Below are 21,486 nucleotides of genomic sequence, written 5' to 3'. Positions count from 1 at the left end.
TAGATGAGCATCTAAAGCTCAGTACTGTAGAAGTGAAAAGTATCTGGATATGAGTGACACACAGGGACTGGATATGAACTAAACTCACCACGTAGGAGTTTAAATTCCCAGACAGTTTCAGTGGCATATTGTCAGTAACACACACATAATCCCCCATGGATATCCAAAACACATGACAGGTGGCAGTGTGATGAAAAGATACCATCATTTACAAATGACCATGCTTATCAAAAAACTGAAAAGCTGTAGCTGTGCTATAAAGGCTATCTTGGTTAATAACTTTTCAGACTTTGAAGAACAAATACATTGGCATTTGTTTTAATGCGTCAGTGCAGTAAAAACATGTGCTACATTCACAGTATGTGCAAATATCAGAGGTATAATTACGATTCATTTTTTTGCATCACTGCACAGATTAGCTGAATGTGTTGTGTCCGGTGTCCTTTACTTTTAGAATGAATTGCTTCTTACTCTCCTGATTATGAAAGCAAACCTAATTGTTACAATGTTCTAATTTGTTTCAGCAATTTTGCTACACCTCGTTGAGCAGCTAGAAATACTCCAGTGTTATTATGTAATGAAATTAGAACCACAGTGCTTACAGTGCTGGGGGAAGGCAGGCAGTCTTTGTGAAACATGTGTCTGCAGTGGAATACCACAGCATTGAAGACCTTGGCAGTATCTGTGAGGCAGAAAAAAGACAAAGAGGCAAGAACACATATATTCTATTGTAAATACTACATTTCAATCCATCTTTAAAAAAAAAGAAATAGGTTCCTATGTCTGATTTTTATCACTGGCTCAAGTATTTTCTAAGCTTTGGCTTGTGAAGATATAAGCTTCAACTGTCTTATTAACAACCCATTGTAGTAAATGATGCCTCTAATAACAAAATGTATATGTGTGTTGCCCAATCCCAGATGGGAGGCACCTAGGCTCAATGGTTTGGAAAGCAACATGTTGCTTCATTTGATGCCTGTATAAGTTTTTGTATTTTTGAAATGTATGAATTACCTGCAGCCCTGTTCTTGCGATCTATTCAGGGTGCTCTTAGAAACAAGATGGTTCATCTCAATTAACTTTTTTTCTGGTTACAATTTTGAAGTAATACAGAGTAACAAAAATGTTATTCAGGGCAGCATGGGGGAATTATTTATGCAGCACCACACAAGTGAAATGCCAGGAGTAAATCACAGATGAGCAGCTGTTGCCCCTAACAGCCACGAGTGGCATGCCCTGGTATTCTCCTCCTGTTTTTCTCAGCTTTTACACTCCAAACTTCACCCTCCAGCAATGAACATGTTTGGAGAGCCATGAGTTTCAGTTTATTTACAAATACAACATTTGCACCACACAGAACCACATTGAAAACACCCTTGTTGACTTTTCTTACACAGCTTAGAATGCAATTCCAATTTCTGAAACACATAAGCTTCATTAAACTTGAAGACCTACCTGATGGTAGTATCGGAGCATGGCATGCCTCACAAATATTCTCTTCTATATGAAAACAAACAAAGAGTTGATATTAACAGGTGAAATCCTTTTTTTTTTTTTAATACTTCCCACACAGGTGTGTGTTGCAGTGTGAAGTACCCACCATCGACTCGGACCCCTCTCATCTGCGTTCTCTGCATCTTCTTTAGCAAAGACAAGGAGTCTGCCACCAGGATTTTCTTACAGCCCTCTCGCAGCAGAATCTACAAGAGGGCAGGATGGTACATTAAGAACACCATTAACTTGACTTTGTAACAGGGCACACACACTCAGGTTGTCCTTTTACTTATCTGAGCTGTCTTTGAAGTTTGTGTTATTATGTTGTTGTCCATTGCAGCAAGGTGAAATCTGGTATGTTGCACCATGGAAATCATATGTCAAGAGTTTTCACAAATGGGTACAGTGGGCACCACCAATGCATCTTAGCTCCTGTCGGGTGACATCTTGCCTGTAAAGGTCATGTGATACCCACTGGTGGCATGTCCTGGTATTTTCCTCTTATGTTGCATGTTACAAAACCCCAAATGTCATGCTATCAAAATATTTAATACTACTGCACTTTGCTATAATTGGAGTTGTGGATTCATTTTACTTGGACTTTTTTCAGATTTTATTTCTTAAAATTCATTGGAGTATGCTACGTGCAGACTGGCAATGCAGTTCTGAGGCTTAAGTGGTCTTCCCAGTTCTGCCAAGCTGGTGGTTATCTATTTTTAGCTAAGTGACATATTATGTGTTAAAGCTGAGGCAGCAGCTCTCATGGGTAACCTGCAGTGTTCCAAGACCATGGATTTATCGATTGATCTTCCAGTGCATGGTACGAATACAAATATGGAAGTAGAGCCTTGAACATTGTTTCCCCTACTATGTTATTATTTTAATTCCCAGATCATCCAAAATGTGTGGCTTAAAACAGGGGAATGCTTTCTTGATTTTATAGTACCACTTTTTTTTTTTAAGGGAAAGTCAATGCAGAAATATCAGTTGATTATGCAACAGTACTGGTTAGCTACTCTGCACGCTAGATATAATTTGATTGGTTTTATTGCAGTGTAATAACAGCCCACTGTAGTTTATTAGCTTTACTTACAGCAGATCTACCATAAATAAATTACAATAAAGTGCTCCCGCTTACACTGTGCATAAGACACGTTTCTATTTAAATAAATACAACATGCATACTAACAAAGCACACACATATTCTGAAGTGTGATCAAGTTGCGTCTTTGTTTAACAAATCATGCCTTTAACAATACCATGTGTGTTCCACTCTCATCCCACCTGTAGGTTGTAGTCCTGTAGAATCTTCACCAGCGAATCCCTCAGGTTGGGGATCTCCATGCCTTCTTTGATGCGGTGGATAAGGAGGATTGGATCAACGTGAGTCCCAATGTTGTTTAGCAGGCCTGTGATAAATGCTAGAGAAGGATAATAACACACCATTAAATGGAAGTAGATAAAAAAAGACAATGCATTTACTTAATTTATGTTTGGATAATTAAAATCAATTTTAATCTAATCTACCAAAAAAAAAATACTCAAAGCTTCTTAACAGCTACTTATCTGATAAAATCTAATATATTTTGGTAACTCTATAATAAGTAGTGTGAATTTCGATGCAATTCGATACGACAAACCAACATACTGTATCTGACTGAATCTCAATGAAGAAATTATCATATAATAGACAAATAATGTATCATAAACACACACAGAATGCCAAACCTTATGGCTTTGCAATTGTGTTAGCTGGTGGACTCTGGAACATTTGCATGCCCTAGTTGAGAAAAACTCCAAGTGAAAACAGATTACCTTTCACATGCATTTGTATTTAGAAAGAGTGTATTTGCCTGGGCACAGTTTACTTATGACCACCCTTCGGTTTGGCCTAGGGGTACTGTGGAAATTACACATTTTATTAAAAATGTATTATTTAAAAAAGTAATCAGTGAATCTCGAGACACAATTATCCAATTCCTAATTCCAGTAGATGAACAATTATCACGTTACGGCAACCAAACGCAAAATTAAAATGTTGGTAATGTTTTCATGAAGAATCTCAGTCAGTTCATCCAAAAAATATTCAGCACACTCCTACTACAGGTACTGAATTCACTGACAGCTGTGCACCACTTTGAAACATATGACTTACGAGGCTTGTCGATGGAATAGGAGATCAGGTCTTCCCAAAGCTCAGCATCATCCTGTTCTTTTGCAAACTCGATCGCCTTGTCCACGTCATGCAGCTCTTCCATTATCATCTGCAAGGCCCTTCGGCTGTTACCCATCCTGCCTGTGAGGAGAGCCACATTGTTTCAGACACCACCTCCCAGCTACAATACCTATTTAGTTTCATTTAATGTCTGACAAAGATGCCATATAACCTCCCTGGTGTTTTATAACAGAAAAAAATAAGTGTTGAGTCCACTGAATTACTTGCTAAATACATTCCCTTGAATAACTATCTGTATGTTTTCTTTAATGCAGTGTTCAAAATGAGTGCCACTTGCACTGACTGCAATTCCAAAGCAATTCGAAATGTCCAGACAGTAGATCCCAGGAGCAGCGAATTGTTTTGACATGCCATAAAATGCAGAGAGTGGCGTCTTCCCTTTGGTATGATTTGTGTGGTCTTCTTTCCTGCTATGTCAAAGAATATGGGAACAATTCCCAGAGCACCTTCTGTACACAAAGCCCATTTCTTTCAAGGCTGTTTCAAGGAAAATGCAATTCCTTGCCCATTGTTATACTTGGCACCAGGACACAGTGGATAGCCACCAGCCAATCACATCTGGAGAACATACTCAGCAAAAACACTGTCTCCTCCACAAAGTTCCTCTGCTGGCAAATCTCAAGGGCCTGAAGGAGAAGACAAAAAAAAAAAAAAAAAAAAAAAAAAAAGTAAATTTGCTTTGTAATTTTGAGCAGACATACTACAATGACAAAAGATCGCCATCTGCAGGAGAAAATAATATTCCACTTGAGGCATCTGACGATTACACTATGTAACACAATTTTTGTTCCTGGGTAATAAGTGTTATTTCCTAATTGCTTATGCCTCAAAATTATAGAAAATGGCTATTATTCCCCACAAACTTTGCTTTTGTGACCAGGACAGTGATATTTCAAAATATCACTGTTTCCAATGGGAAAATGGGCAAATGTGTGTCTTTTCGTTCACATAAAGTCAGAAAAAAACAACATATGAATCCAAATTAACATGTATTTATACTAAAGTAATACAAAGATGACTACAAAAGATTTAGAAGTGAGTAGTTTTTCGAGATTTACAATTATACTGTGTTTTTGTACAGAAATGTTACTGATAATTGAATTTATATGTTAATAAAAAAATATGAAAATGTAATATAAAAGACCATTACAATGAATTATAAAAATTATAGGTGTACTTATCTCACATATCTTATTTGATAACACCCCATCTTGCCACATGTCATGAAAATAAACTTTACAGAACTAAGTTTGGTTCTGACAGATATAACGGCATCAATCTGGCTAGCTGATGCTGGCCCTACCTTTTCTAAAGGACAGTGGGTACTGTCTCTCAGGAACGGCAGCAGGTTTGGTCGATCATACTCTGCATACAGGCTGATTTGTTTTTCATGGTACTTCTGTCCTTTGTGGTGGTCTCGCTTGAACAGCTTATGCAGGTACTAGCAAAGGAAAAACAAGAGAGCCTTTTAAAAAATGGATCATGTCTAAAATGCATTGTAAACCTTATATCACGTAATTTTGACCGAAAACAACAATTTCATACAGTATATCAAAAACTAAAGCCCCGAAAAAAACGATTTATATAAAACTCGAAAATAGCTCAAATTAAGCACCAAAAAATACAATTAATAAAAACAGAAAAACAGAAGCCCTAATTATAATGGGGTAGTGCTGTCTATGGAAAACTACAAAGCATTATGTAATTCGATATTTTAACATAAGATTATTCAGCAGGTTTCATTCGGTTTTATGAAGCAAAATTAGTTAATTCTATAGGGGGATGCAAAACCTTTGGCCAAAGCTGTACACTACCTGGACCCTTTATTAGGTCATGTCTACCCGATCAAATGTGGCATCGCTGCTGTGTACAGCATGTTCTCCTGGTATACCCTAGTATAGGGCATGTTCTGCTGGTATACCCTGGTGTGGGGCATGTTCTCCTGATATACCCTGGTGTGGGGCATGTTCTCCTGATATACCCTGGTGTGGGGCATGTTCTCCTGATATAACCGGTTCCCTTGATTACTCTGGAAGGCTGAACGAATGTCGTGTTTACTAAGCACTGCCGCAGATCAAGACCATCTAACACATGTATCCTGATGTCGATGGCTAGTTTTAAGATGTGGGGCAGGGCAAATCCCTGCCTGAAGAAAGCGTGTTGCTGGTTGGCAGGGATAGGGTTAATTTATCTCCCTGCCCGGTAAGTGTGTGTGGCTGTGTTTGCACAGCCACAGGTGTAATTCATTTATTTTATTTAATTAGTGTTACCTGCCTTGAATTAACAGGCATGTATTTATACAGGACAAAAAGTTTGTTCTGGGCAGTCTCCAGTCTGTGTGAAGAGATAGACTGTCACTGTGAAGACCTGTGTGGTTTTCAAAAAAAGGTAGTGTGTAAAACCTTTTTGTTTTCGTGTGTTTAAAATAATTTGTTTAATCGGTAAACGGCCTAGCCGTTTAACGTGTTAGTTAGAGATAGAAAAAAAAGCGCAGTTAGTACTCCACATGAGTTATGTTTTTGTTTTGTTTTCAGTTCTTTTATTTCTGTAAATAATAAAGTCACACATAAGTGCTTAAACACTTCAAATTTCTGTGTCTGGGTCTGCTTAAAAGGGGGTACGAACCTTCAAATTAAGTTAAATCTTTCACAGATGCTAATGAACCCGTCCTCTGTGTCAGAATGGCATGTAGATTAGAACGAACCCCTCCACCGTGTCAGAATAGCATGCAGATGGTTTGAGCAGCAAGGCAGAGACTCCATGCATCCACACACAGGATCTCAATCCAACTGTCCAAATGTTTGGGATGAACTACCTCTCTACACCAATTGCACAAATATTAATGAGTGAACAAATTAACATCCCTCAAGACACCTTCCAGCACCTGTGGAGTCCATGCCAGGTCGTGTCTGTTATCAGGGCAAACAATGGCTTAACCCAGTGATTCTCAACCTATGACTTTTCTAATACCATTGCAGTTGGAGTCTCGTGGGTGAAAAATCTGAAACCTGAATGATGCAATACATACAAATACACCAAAACAAGGGCAGTTACACGCTTACTGCTACAACTATACAGAGACGGCTTGTGTTAGGGTTATGTTTTGACGTTTTGAGTTGACTTACATCTGAGAGCAGACGCTGTTTAAGTTTACGTTTGTTATGTTTACAGTTGCCGTATTGCGCAGCATGGCTGTGTGCTTGGTTGCCAGGATACAGACCACTAGAACTTAAGGCAGTGCAATTTGGATATATTCTCAATATGAGCAAAATAAACGTATGCTGATTTTTCAGTGAACCCATCGCATTGTGCACTTTCAGTACAGAACAGCTTACACGTTCAAGGGGTCCACTCTGTACTTTCAACAATAAATAACCTGTCGCTATCTATCATACCAGCTACTTTTATGACATCCAAATTCCCGGGCAATTCCCAAGAAAAGTTCATGAAACTCCAATAGTGGCACAGCTAATGCACCATTTTTATCAATGCCACTAAATCAGCTTTGGTTCCTTGTTTTTATATTTGTACACCTATTTTTGGAGAGAGAGGTGTAGTGGGGGGTGGGGTGTCACAGAAATTGGACACTGACAAAAATGTGTCGCAGGGGGACAAAGATTGGCCTAACCTGCCACTGTGTACCAAACCTAATAATGTTCTATAGAACTTGGAAGTTGTCTGACATATTACTTAATACAGAAATGTATACAGCATTCAAAAGTAATTTAAACTACAAAACAGCAGTCAAACATTTTAGTAAATATTATTTACAGTTCTTAACCAATCTCTCATGCAGTCCTTTTTTATGATCTGTCTGAAATGGTTCCAATGTAAAATTCATAAAATGACCTGTAGAGGGCAATAGCTCCTAAACGTTAAAAATATAAACAAAACTGTTTATTTTATACTGGAATTCAAACCCACTCATTTTGGACAAAGTGCTCTGACATAGAACTGTGGTTCTGAGGGGATATCTTCTTAATGATACAAAGAAAAATATTTAAAGTGTTTTTTTTTTTTTTTTATTTTATTTTATTTTTTTTACATTTCTTTGTGTCCATGAAATTATTGTAGTACTTACCACATGCAGCAATTCAGGACGATCTTTTAGTTCCTCTACAACTCTGTCAATCTAAAAAATACAAAAGTACAGCAATAAACGTCACAAAACATATTTTTCCAGGAGAACACTTACTTCAAATTGCCACTCTGTAATGCCTTTGAAAAGCCAAAAGAAAATGGGTGGTACTCACTGAGATTTTATCTTCATTGTCCAGCAGCATATCGACAGCTTTCTGAAAACAGAAACACTTTCACCTTGAAAGAGTGTGTCTTACTATTTATTTTTTTCGCAAGATGCAATCTCTGAACTTAAATACATTAAACAGCCATTCCTTATACTGCAGCTGCTGTGCCTCACACAATATGTGTTTGGTTTGATGAAGTTAATCAAGCTGGTTTGGAGGATGACTCTCAGTTTTGTTCTTATGAACAGAGTATCCTGAAGAAACATTCGGCACATCCTAGAACACTACTTTTATATAAAAGACTTAAATTTATGAATTTACATGATCTCCTCTTTTAAACACAGGGCTATATAATGTGATATTACCAATTGGTATTCAGCTTCAACCTTACTAGACCCTTTAGTCTGAAAGAGGGTAAGTAAACCCCATATGGCGAATACAACTACATTGAATTTATCTTATAATTCAATTAATAAAAACAAAAATAAAATGTGATTTTTTTTTTTGTTTCCATGTGTTTAAATATTACACAATATATGTTTTACTGTACTTTTTACTATAATGAACTGATTATTATTCCAGAAGCACTTTTGCATTCACATTCCTACCTCTTTATCAAAGTCCATCAGCAAAACGATTTTGTCGTCGATGGAGGAGAAAAGATTGTGTTTATGTATCAGCTGGTAGACGTCTTTGTGCCTCAGCTGCAGGTAGATCTCGAGAGCCTTGTCATAACGCTGGTCATAGGTATAGCTGGAAAATATAGAGACAAGGAGCTAAAGGCTATTTGTAAATCAGTTCCTTCCAGCATATAGTGTAACCTCTGCGGCAAGCTGAGGAATTTGTCACAGCAATGATTTTTTTTACAAATTGACACCAACATATAGGTATCAGAACCTTCAATTGGCTGGCATAAAGGGCTAGCTTCTGGATGAAATAATTTTTTTAACATACTTACAGTTCTGCTAAGGTTGTTAGCAATGTCTCATTGTTTGGATCTTTCTTCAGGTGGTCTCGTACAGCCTGTACAACCGTCATATTGTTGTACAGATCGCCAGGCCATTCCCGTATCAGTGTGGCAAACCCCTGGTGGATGTACATGCTTTGATTAGGATACAGTGAACATGTATGGCAGCCAGTGTTATAGGCCGGGTTTAAGTGTTAGGGGTTGATATGTGGATGAGACATCACGATAATCAGTGGACACTAAATATCTCTAATATCTTTCAAAGAATAGCAGGGGTATTAGCCCCTGGCTATATTATAATATACATGTAAAAATAACCAGGTACCTCAAAGTCACTCTTCAAAAACTCGTGGAGGATCATTTCATAGATGGCAGGCCTCAGTCGTAGATCTCCTCTGGGCAAATACTGGCTAATCGCCTATCAATACAGATCAATTTTAAAATTCAAGATTCATAGATGATAAACAACAAACAGTACAGAACAGTTCTCTTTTTCATAATAAATACACTGTTAAAAAGTGTTAAGGCCGGTTTATACTCAATCGCTCGACTGTCAAAATAAGGCTACCAGCATCATCACGGTTATGTCGCCAGGCAGTTTATAGTGTAGCCTGACAATCGCCCTGCTCGAAAACAACACAGTCGCTGGTAGCGTCGCTGAGAGTTCAAATCAACTAAACTTTGATTTTGTCGCTGACCTTGTTGCTAGGGGATGGAATGCTAAAAATGGATGATAGGCTGTTTGTTGAGAAGCTGCTCAGTATACTTACTGCCTATCTCAGCCTGTATGCAATAGACAGAGCAGACAAAGATCAGCAGAAAAAAAGAGAATGCTTGGGAATCCATTGCTGAGCAAATGCAATCAACTTGTGAGTATTTTACCCTCACGCCAAATTAAAGGCTTCACGATTGTGTTTCTTCTTTACCGACACATAATGTCAATATGTCAATTTTAATAGATGTTCAAATAATATTAAAACAACCACAGTGCGGAATTGTAGGATAACAAAATGCAACTATAAAATGGAACACAACAAAGAAACAAGCTTTGAAATCAAGTGATTAGTCTATATATCTATCTACTGGTATCTTTCGAATCTAGCTAACGACCTACCTACTACATTCAGTGTTTTTATTTTCTAGAATGCAGTCAATAAAAATAACAGAAGGACAGCTACATTGCAATACAGAGCAGATAGAATCAATATTAATTCATAACAAGGCGGAACACCAGAGCTCAACAAACAACCCCAGTCTGTCTTTTTTGTATTCTGCCTTGAACACGCGTATAATACAAGATGCCCGAATACATCTGCATATAGCGGAGGGATGGAGATAAGACACTCATTACATAGCAGTTTGAGACATTTGAGATTTTACCAGCTGCAGGCTCTTGATGAAGCAGAAAATCAAATATTTGTTTTCTGCTTCATTGCTACATTTGTTCACGAGCCTACAGCTCGTAAAACCTGAAATGCCTCAAACTGCTTAATTCTTACTTCAAACCATGCAGGTGGTAGCTCATTGTCACAAAGACAGCTGTAGTGGGTGACATCAGACCAGAAATAAATACACAGCACTGGGAGTAAAATAATGAATGAATGCACTTCTGCGCGGTTTATTATTATAAAATAAAACAGGACAAAAACAGGACACGGCACTGGCAGCCAAAACAAAGAGACAAACAAAAACAGGCTACACAGACAAACATGGTGAGCTTCTATTTTACTTTATGTTATTATTTGTATTATTACCTCTGTCTCCAATCCCGTTCTCCACTCACTGAACACACAACCCTGAGTATGTGAAAACATGCTGCTTTTATGCAGCTGTACTGAGACTCGATTGCTAATCAATCATTCAATTTGAGTCGCGGTACAACTGCACGTGAATTAATAAAGTGCAATTCCCCGTGCTCACATATTATTACTTTTTACTTGCACGTGAAGTGCTGTGCAATCCTCGTGCCTAAACACAAATATACATTTTAAACACTTGTGTTACACAGACCCGTTTAAATCCTGTGTACCAATGACTATACACCAACATTAACATACAACAAATAACACAAAATACACACAGGGGCGGGCACTTTGCCATACTCATACATAAATGACTTTGTCAATACAGGGTTAATACATAAGGCTTTTTTTTCGTATAGAAAGCGAATGTAGTAGTTTGCCAGACCATAGAATAAATGTTTCCTGTGTGTGGGTAGACAGACAGAGACTGTAAAAATAATTACAAACTACTAACAGCCTGGATATCATGGTATGGATATTTAACAAAATATTGAAAGTCTGTAAAAAAAACGCTTCACCGTTAGAAAAAAAATATATAAATATAAAAAAAATATACCAGTTGTGTGAAACATTTTGTTTTTTGACATTTACAAATCAAGTTAAAGCTATACATTACAAATACCATAGCACATCAAAGTGAAATTAAAATGACTGTTTAGTCTGTAGCACCATGTAGGTAACCTAGAATGTAACAAATCTTTTATTTTATATCTATCTTATATGATTCATTAACAATGGTTGCTTCTTGTTTTCTGACAATATTGTAGCAGCAGTCCCTTTTTCACCACGCTCAGCTTTTGTTGTTTTTGCTGAATTAAATTATGTAAAACAGTGACTGTTTTCTTAAAACTAACTAGTGTAAACTAACTGAAGAGCGTCATCTTCGATTTCTGCTCAAATACTTCTCGGGTCAAGTGGAACTTCAGCATTGCTGTGAGTTTATAGTGTGCCGATGGACGATGGCGGTGTGTTGAGCGGACGATAATCGGGCGACAGACGGCTGTCACTGGGTTTTCAGTCGAGTGATGGAGTGTAAATGGCCTTGTTATTTCTGTTCAAATACTTCTCGGGTCAAGTGGAACTTCAGCATTGCTGTGAGTTTATAGTGTGCCGATGGACGATGGCGGTGTGTTGAGCGGACGATAATCGGGCGACAGACGGCTGTCACTGGGTTTTCAGTCGAGTGATGGAGTGTAAATGGCCTTTACAGAATCCTCTGCAGTGTTTACAAGAAACACTTTACTCTACCTTTACAGTATCCCATGTTGTCCATATTGCAGCAAACTTTTACTTGGGAAATTTTGCCAGGATAAAATGATTTTTTCTTCTAAACATCACAGTGTATCTAGTTCATGATCTGCAGCAATGCTCATGCTCTGATTGAAACGAGTGGAGTATTGTGGAAACAGAAAAGCAGCATTGTTGCAGGAGGGGATTTGGATGGTTGAGAAATGTATTGCACTGTTGATGTATGACCCATGATGCCGTTAATATAACAACAACAACAATAATAATAATAATAATAATAATATACATTTGAAATTGTATTTTATTTATAACTTGAAATTGCCTAAATAAAACAAAACATTCACTGACTAATGGTTATATTCTCCATAATTGTAAATAATATTAAATTTATTTTAAATTAAATTAAATTAAATTTTTTTTATTAAATAATGTTAAAAAATAAAATGTGGTTATTGAACTAAAACAAAGCTACAATGTGAACGAGTCTGCAGTCGGCAGCTATCCAGCAGCACTGGCTATAGTATTGGACATGGGTTTGCAGCGATCCTGAATTTCTAAATTTTTAAACTCTGTTGAAACAGGTTTCATTTGTTGTTGTGGTGTTGTCTGTAGCAGAAAAACTACTACTAGAGTGTATTTTGAGAAGTGAAAGCATGTTTTGCATGCAGGTCGTACAGCAGACTAGATGCACTTCTGTGATACTGGAACTCACTTTGACAGCAGATGCAAATAACCCTCTTTCTGTCCAATGAACCGTCAAAGTTTTAAAAAAATAAAACGTCCCATTCACAAGTTCTTCAGTTTGAGTGCTTTGCTACATAATGCGGCACTGTGACTAATTTTATATTCCATTTTTTCACGATGACTACACTCATTCAATCCTGGCATGCACTAAAATGGTGCTGCAGATAATGAATTACGGTACTTAATAAATGTACACATTAATCGCAGAGGTTAACAGTGGTGAATTGACAGCCCTAATGTTAATGTCCAGGCTTGTTAAATCATATCACACATCATTATTATTACTTACTTTAAGCTGCCCTATTGTCTTGAATCTGTACACTTCATTTTCCCAGAGTTCCATGTTTTTGCCAAGCACCTTTTGACATTTTCTACAGAGAGGGAGACAAACATGTCTTTTCACACACTGTATTGTAAACCTCAAACAAACCCATAAACTTGAAACAATAAAGTATCTCTTTACCTTGCTGCTACATCGTACTCTCCTTTCTCAACTAAATGATTGATGTAGGCAATGCCAATTTTCTGGTCAAAAAAGAAAAACACTTTTCAGAGCATGATTTCAATAAGTAATTAAATGAATGTAAATTGGGACTACACATGTAAATGTCATCATTTCAATTCACACAGTGCAATTCACTGCAAGGCACCTCAAAGCTCTTCACATATACAAAATAAGAAACTAAAAGTCTTACTGTTCTGATGTCACAAAGCCAGATTCCTATATTAGCTGTGCATACTAATGACGACCAACATACCTGCACTTCATGGCGTTTTATATTTTTGAAGCTTATCTCAGCTGCCATCAAAGCTTCCTGTGGGACAGAGAGTACAATTTGTTCACAAAGTTGTGTGTCATTATTCAAACAAACCATAGAACTTGACCCCGAACTGTGTCTAGAAGTAAAAGCCCTTTTTTCCACAGCATATCTTACTTCATTGATAATGACTAAACATTTGTCGTTTTCTATGTATTATTTTGCAGAAGCAAATACAAACTCACTCCAACTGAACTAATTACTTCGTTCTAACCATTCAGCCACAAGGCTTCATTCTGGCACATGCTGTAAAATGTGAAAAGGCCTATACCCAAAAGAGAGTAGACTTACTTCATATTTCTTTTTGTCAAGCAGCCAGTCGATATGATCATCTTGGTCCCGTTCTTTGGCAACAACAATATCTTTAGGACTAATGATGTAGAACAGGGATTCCCCTTCTGAATGCTCTGTGAAAAAACAAAAAGTGTCTCAGTGCAAACTCAGTATGAAGAGAACAATTTACTTTGCCACTATGACCCTCGATGGAAGAACTCCGAGTATAACGCATGGCTAGAATCTCGCAATAGTCCTCCACCCAATGGGTTTCAGAACTACCCTTGCTTAGGTATTAAGGTGAGCACGTACTAAATCTCCTCTGAACATAGGAAAGTTTACAAACACGAGGAGGCCATTCGGCTCATCTTGCTTGTTTGGTTAGTAGCTTATTGATCCCAGAATCTCATTAAGCAGCTTCTTGAAGGATCCCAGGGTGTCGGCCTCAACAACATTATTGGGGAGTTGGTTCCAGACTCCCACAATTCTCTATGTAAAAAAGTGCCTCCTGTTTTCTGTTCTGAATGTCCCTTTATCTAATCTCCATTTGTGACCCATGGTCCTTGTTTCTTTTTTTCAGGTTGAAAAAGGACCTGGGTCGACATTGTCAATACCAAGAACTGATCAGGCTTATCACAGCTTGAATAAGTGTCATCTGAGTTTATAGGGTAACTATTAGAAATTGCTCATGCAGCTTCAGGGAAGGAATAATGTATTTAACTGGGGTCTGATTGGTCAAACTCATGGCTCCTGCTCTTTAAATAATGTACTTCATTTAGGGAAGTTCTGGAAATCAGGACTGGGTGCAGACCCTCTAACCTTGTAACAGCACCTTCTCTAAAATTAATGTAGACTTTTTTGTTCTTGTCTTGTGAATTGAATGCTCACTAAAGCTAAATGTACTCCATTTTAAAATATGGATTTGTCTTGAAGATATAGTTGGAACTGAATTCCACAAACCCACGTAAAGAGACTGGTATTTTACCTAGTCCATAGTCCCGGCACTCGTTTTCCTGGAAGTGCCTCACAGTCAGGGCATCAGAGGAGATCTCCTCACAGGCCTCAGGAAGAGGCTGGATGATGTCCAGTCGTGGCCTGGCGCGGAACTCCTTGTCCTGCTGCAACAGAATGAAAGATTAGCAGGTGATGAAACAGTATGTAGAGAGTTTAATGGGGTTGCTGATTACCCGGTATTGCTTCCCACTTGTGTGCTGTGATTAAGCTCTGAACATAAAGTTGGTATGCTGCAGCTGCTGCCATCTAGGGACATCTCTGTAAATGCAATTGTGTACCTGTCTGTTAATAATAATAATAATAATAATAATAATAAATATAATAATAATAATAATAATAAATAAATAATAACTATTTTTATATAGCGCCTTTCATAGTAGACCACCATCACAAAGCGTTCTGGCTGTGAACTGTGCATTATATGTTCTGATAAACATGAACAAAAAACAGCTTAGGTAGAAAAAGTCTTGCAGCAGAATGGAAGAGCCAAGGTCAAATACCCCAGCCTTCACTACCACTATTGTTGAAGCAAACCCATATTGTTACAGCTCAATAATAAGATTGCTTTTCTTAAACATGTACTTTTCTTACAAATTTTTAAACAGTGTTGCGCATAAACATACAGAAGTGCTTCATTTGTCTAACACTGGGCTGTTTCGTGAATGGAGATGTGTGTAAGTGAGAGCTGCTGTTACCATCTCATCAGAAATCTCCTTCACGTAATACAGGACCACCAGCTGATCTCCGAGGGGTCCCAGTCCACTGATGTAGAACTCGGTATCAAATGCAGACACTGGAAAAGAGAAATTAAGATTTCCAGAGCCTACAGTTTTCAGGAATGTGTACCATTTAATATTGAAGCAGTCCACACAGTGATTTACATGTGGTAGTGTATAAAAACAGCTGGGAATGTATGTGTCGAAACCCATCTCTTGAAATGTGGAAAAGCACAGACTCCTACTACCCTGCAGCGCTCATGAAAAGTGAGGGAGGAAATGGGCAGTTGGGTTTATTAACATGCTGGGATGCTGGATAAAAAAATGCATTACAAATAAATTCAGAGGCAGAATGTGTCATCTTCTGTAAGCCAGAAGTATAATGTGGAATTTATACACATTCATAAACCAGAATGTATCACATATGCAAGGTAAATCTGTCGTGAAAAAACATAAAACATAAAGAACACTACTGAGAGGAAGAGGATTTCTCTCCTTTGCTTGTAAGCCCTGTACATGCAGTCCTGAGTCAAACTCTACCTTGGATTTGTAACTCAAAAGTACTTGCCAGGCAATTTATCGGGCTGCTTTATCTGCTCATGCTGTGAAAACAGCATGCTTTTATGTGTAAATACCTTTGAACTACACTGAACAAAAATATAAACGCAACACGTAAAGTGTTGGTCCCATGGTTCATGAGCTGAAATAAAAGATCTGAGACATTTTCCATATGCACAAAAAGCTTATTTCTCTCAAATTTTGTGCACAAATTTGTTTACATTCGTGTTAGTAAGCATTTCTCCTTTGCCAAGATAATCCATCCACCTGACAGGTGTGGCATATCAAGAAGCTGATTAAACAGCATGATCATTACATAGGTGCACCTTGTGCTGGGGACAATAAAAGACCACTCTAAAATGTGCAGTTTTGTCACACAACACAATGCCACAGATGTCTCAAGTTTTGAGGGAGCGTGCAATTGGCATGCTGACTGCATGATTGTCCACCAGAGCTGTTGCCAGAGAATAGAATGTTCATTTCTCTACCATAAGCCGCCTCCAACATCGTTTTAGAGAATTTGGCAGTACGTCCAACCAGCCTCACAACCGCAGACCACGTGTAACCACACCAGCCCAGGACCTCCACATCCGGCTTCTTCACCTGCGGGATCGTCTGACCAGCCACTCGGACAGCTGATGAAACTACGGGCTTGCACAACCGAAGAATCTCTGCACAAACTGTCAGAAACTGTCTCAGGGAAGCTCATCTGCATGCTCGTCACCCTCACCAGGGTCTTGACCTGACTGCAGTTCGGCGTCGTAACCTACTTCAGTGGGCAAATGCTCACCTTCGATGGCCACTGGCACGCTGGAAAAGTGTAGCAGTTCCCGCCAATATCTAGCAACTTCGCACAGCCACTGAAGAGGAGTGGGACAACATTCCACAGGCCACAATCAACAGCCTGATCAACTCTATGTGAAGGAGATGTGTTGCACTGCATGAGGCAAATGGTGGTCACACCAGATACTGACTGGTTTTCTGATCCACGCCCTTACTTTTTTTTTTTTTTTTTAAGGTATCTGTGTATTCCAGGCCATGTGAAACCCTTAGATTAGGGTCTAATGAATTTATTTCAATTGACTGATTTCCATATATGAATTGTAACTCAGTAAAATCTTTGAAATTGTTGCATGTTGCATTTATATTTTTGTTCAGTGTAGTTTACAGCAATACTCAAGTATTTTGCCTTTAAATGTGATTGCGTACAAATTGTAGTTTATACATAGAGAGAGAGAGAGAGAGAGAGAGAGAGAGAGAGAGATGTGCAATTACGGTCTTTTATAAACGAGACCAAACATCCTGTCTGTTTCAAATGCCAAAAGACATGTCTGTCCACCTGCAGGCTTTCTTAACTCTAATTAATTATTTGCTTGTGTGAATCAGTACCTGAAGGTTGAACTGTCTATTTAATTAGTCTCTGCAATTATGAAGTACAGCACACTGACAAGGTGAAAAGTGTGTTAATGCATGATGCCACCTACATTTAAACCAAATATAATTACATGAACACACGTTCGAAACGTTCCTGGTAAGAGCTTACTTTTCTTTTCGGTTCTTTTTTTTGTTTGCCTGGAATGGAAGCTAACACAGTGCAACAGAAAATCAGCATACATTATGGCAAGCTGATCGTAAACAGAAGAAGAAAATACAATGCCTGCAGCACAGTTTTCTGCTGAACCTACAGCCCTCTCTCCCAGTTTGGCAGGACATTGGATAAACAAACAGGTAAGGTCACACTGTCAGCTTCAGCACATCAGGCTATACTCCATAGCTGAACCAGCAAAGTGTTTAATGACATCCAAAAAAACAAAAAAAAACAAAACAATGTCAGTACCGATTTCCACGTAGCGACTGGGCAAATCTCTCACTTCTGTTGGGTCCCGTTCTTTCACTGCACAAATCTGGTGGGAAAGAAAGGTCTTTTTTTTTTCTCTTTTATTCTCATGATTCAATCAGGATTTAGTATGACTGATTAGTGCAATAAAATTGATATTTTTGTAAAACATATTCAGTGACATGCTTCATTACTCGACTGCTGCCTAGTATTGCTTCATAGAAATTAGTGGCAGTAAATTCTGTTCTCTGGAATGGCTCATTAATTTCTCACTAAAAGAGAATCACCTTGAGAATCATCTGTAAAGTTTGTAGAATTGCCAGCCAAGGGCCTGCCCTACTGTACTGCTAAAGTCAGATTTTCTTAACAGGCTGTAACAGGGAGATACAGCCTTTACATTTTACATAATGCTTTGCATGTTAGGGAAAATGTACAGTATTACAAAATCCAGTAAATGCAAGGGACAGCCAATGGTTTATGCTACATATTTTTATTATTATTATTATTATTATTTTAGCTATTAAAATAGCACCTTATTTGTCATCTACTTGTACTTGCTAAGCATATTTCAAATGTGCGTTTCGAAAGAAACACATCTTATAGCACAAGTAAAATACATCTCTATCCCTTGATTTCAGGTAGAGTTGCACATTCTTGATCATTTCATCTCGAATTATCCCCACCCCTTGAAGGTCCCTTTTCCAGTTATTAAATCAGCCAGAAGCTTAACAAAAGGTACATTGACCTCAGAAGTGAAACAAAGCGAGCACCTGAAAATAACCCATGATCTTTAACCTAATGTACAGTACCAGATATCATTTTTTAAATGTGAGTTTCTTTCAAAACTGCTTACGTGAGAACTGTATCCTTCGGATGGGACATGAAACTGAGGTCCTATTGTAAGTGACTCTGCAGCAGCAGTTGTGGTGCATAGTTCACCCCCTTGTCTCTTGTAAGTCGATTTGGATAAAAGCGCCCGCTAAACAACTGCTTAATTAATGTAATATCTAAGGAATTATGTCGTTAGCTACTGAATAACCACTTACAAAAAATAATAAGTTTGGGGGTCCCATTACCAAGCCCCACGCCGGATCATCATAGATACTATTGATAGCACAGTAGGGGCTACTCTGGGTCATTATTTTGCTGGTCTAACAACCTGTTTCAGTTGAGCAGGAGTGAAACGATATAGCATATCTACATGGAATTAAAACCAAGTCAATACTAGACTACAGAACCCTACACTTCAGTGAATGTCATTTGCCTTAGATAATTTTGCTTCTGACCTAAGCAGACTGAATGCTAAAATAAGTTTTACTTCTTTATTATGCAACATTAACAATTGAGAGGTCAAATATATGTATTTTCTTGTTACGAAACTGCCCTGCAGTGATAACAAACCAGCTGTTCCTTTGCCACAGGATCAGGCCTAATGAAATTTCTAAACTAGAAAATCAATTCTGTAAAACTTGATACCTTACAGCTGTTGGGCGTCTTACATTAGATTCCCTTAAACATGCCAAGATAAAAAGTTGTCAAAGGAAAATATTTATTAGTAATTTTAGTAGTGCAGAAAAAAACAATATTCAATACAATAAAACAAAGACCTCTTTTTTTTTTTTTTTTTTTTTTTTTTAAGAATCGCTTATAGAAAGGTTTGTAAACATAATATAAGAAAATGTGTGATCTAAACCACTGATAAGGGCAAAGCGTGTTAGTTAAAAGTACATTTGTACTGGACAAAACTGGTAATGGAACTTTACTGAGAAAATCATAGAATAAAGCTGTACAAAATATAGTACAGTCAGCACTCGGATATCCATTACCCAGATACATGTCAGTCATGTTTTACCGCCCTTGTATTAAGAATAAAATGAATCCTCATTATATATGTAACAAATTAACACACTTACCTGTCACACGTGATTTCCAACTTCGTCACCAGTTTTCTGGTACAAAGCCTGTCTCTTCACTGTTACAATGTACTTGTTCAACCGTCACAGCTGGCCTTTTTATTTTATTTCTGGCACGGCAAATCAGTCTGTCTTTTTATTATTGTGCAGTTACACAGCACTTCCTCCAAAAACAAAGTGAACGAGACCAGCTATGGTAATGTAAATGTTAATAATTAAACAGTTTTAGATACTGTGATGTTTTTTTTTTTTTTTTTTTTTTAATTAAATCTGTGACCTTTAGTTGTTTTTGTGCATTTTCATTTGCAAGTGAACTGTTACATTAGGGACTTATCGAGCACTATATTTTGCAATTCTGAATACTGACTTTGGATACTGTTTTAATTCTGGAAACCGGTGTTTTTTTATTTTTATCTTTTGCTAAATTGCATTGCCTTTTACGTTTTACGCAGTTCTGTGCATGGGTAACATTTAGATTTCATTTTGCTGTTGGGTCGTTAATAGAGAATTTTACATAATGCTAGTACAATGCATACTGGATTTAAAAGTGTGTACTGTATTACAGTCCATGTGTCGTCTATTTTGGCAAGCGATATTTTCAGAATCATATCATTCTGAATTAAAATACTACTTCTGTTAAAAATATAGCACTGTACCAGCAAAACCAACTACATGGAAGCCTACTTATTTTAAAACAGTCCTTTCAGCTATGTATTTTCTGCAATTGTATCTTTTTTTGTGTTCCTTAAAAAACCAGACAGGTGTTTGTCTTTTACTGCTGCATTACTCCCAACACGTGCACTAACAAATTTCAATGAAATAATCAACGAAAGACCCCTCGGATGAAAAACAAAAACAAAACAGGAGGACCATCTTCAGACAGTTAAACACTCGAGACAGATTGATGTAAATATTCTGCCTTGACCCTGCTGAATCAAATCTTCCATGAATGATCTACCATCATCATGAGCCATCTCTTGTGATATGTCAGATAAAAGAAAAAAATAAGAAAGAAAACAACAGTACCAAAGAAAAGACAAATACGCACTACAATATACAGCTCCCTGTACAGTTCCACTAACCTAAGACATATTTCTTTCCGTATGAAATGTGTGTGTGTGTGCAAGCAGGGGGTTGTCAGGGTGGCAAGGGGCAGGTTACAATGTGCTCACCTAGATACATATCAAATAAGATGAAATAATCAGATATGAGTCACACTTGTATAACCGCCTCTGAAGTCAGTTTTTTTTATAGGGTCGGATATGCGAGTGCTGACTGTAACACAGGATGCTGTGTTTATATAACATGGATACCGAGATACTCAAATGATCTCTGACATATGAAGTTTTAACAATGAAGAGGTGAGAGCTGTGTAAAAAATTACTGCCACAAAAGGGTTCACTTTTCTGTTCAATACCCATGATCAAAGCCAACATCCAGCATCAGGAAACCAAAAATTCACATTACCACAAAGTGGCAGCCATATTAGGTCACAGTGAACGTTTTGCCTGAGTGATTTTCCGAGCTATGGAAACTCCTCAAAATAAGAAAATAACATCTAAAAGATGCAGAGACAATGGATTTACTAAAACACAAGCATCAAGTGGGATGCTTAATTT

At 37.7% G+C, this 21,486-nt stretch overlaps 1 protein-coding gene across 3 annotated transcripts in view; it reads right to left on the bottom strand.

The window, feature by feature from the left end:
- LOC121312777 (vacuolar protein sorting-associated protein 41 homolog) overlaps window positions 1-21,486 on the bottom strand; it is a 67,902-nt gene that overhangs the window by 618 nt on the left and 45,798 nt on the right. For 2 of the 3 annotated variants that reach the window (XM_041244524.1, XM_041244526.1), the window contains exons 10-28: window positions 17,955-18,021; window positions 15,539-15,636; window positions 14,815-14,947; window positions 13,848-13,963; window positions 13,497-13,553; window positions 13,202-13,263; window positions 13,028-13,109; window positions 9,270-9,362; window positions 8,936-9,063; window positions 8,586-8,730; window positions 7,984-8,025; window positions 7,812-7,862; window positions 5,034-5,171; window positions 4,302-4,356; window positions 3,650-3,790; window positions 2,779-2,915; window positions 1,601-1,700; window positions 1,456-1,500; window positions 603-682 (exon numbers count right to left, since the gene is read on the bottom strand). In XM_041244524.1, coding sequence (XP_041100458.1) covers window positions 603-682; window positions 1,456-1,500; window positions 1,601-1,700; window positions 2,779-2,915; window positions 3,650-3,790; window positions 4,302-4,356; window positions 5,034-5,171; window positions 7,812-7,862; window positions 7,984-8,025; window positions 8,586-8,730; window positions 8,936-9,063; window positions 9,270-9,362; window positions 13,028-13,109; window positions 13,202-13,263; window positions 13,497-13,553; window positions 13,848-13,963; window positions 14,815-14,947; window positions 15,539-15,636; window positions 17,955-18,021 — 1,770 coding nt within the window. The remainder of the gene's footprint in view (window positions 1-602; window positions 683-1,455; window positions 1,501-1,600; window positions 1,701-2,778; window positions 2,916-3,649; window positions 3,791-4,301; window positions 4,357-5,033; window positions 5,172-7,811; window positions 7,863-7,983; window positions 8,026-8,585; window positions 8,731-8,935; window positions 9,064-9,269; window positions 9,363-13,027; window positions 13,110-13,201; window positions 13,264-13,496; window positions 13,554-13,847; window positions 13,964-14,814; window positions 14,948-15,538; window positions 15,637-17,954; window positions 18,022-21,486) is intronic. The other variant, XM_041244525.1, reaches the window with a different exon arrangement.

Source organism: Polyodon spathula, chromosome 3, assembly GCF_017654505.1.
Source record: "Polyodon spathula isolate WHYD16114869_AA chromosome 3, ASM1765450v1, whole genome shotgun sequence".
Taxonomy (NCBI): domain Eukaryota; kingdom Metazoa; phylum Chordata; class Actinopteri; order Acipenseriformes; family Polyodontidae; genus Polyodon; species Polyodon spathula.
The sequence above is the reverse complement of the archived record's forward strand: the minus strand, read 5'-3'. Positions and strand labels throughout refer to the sequence as shown.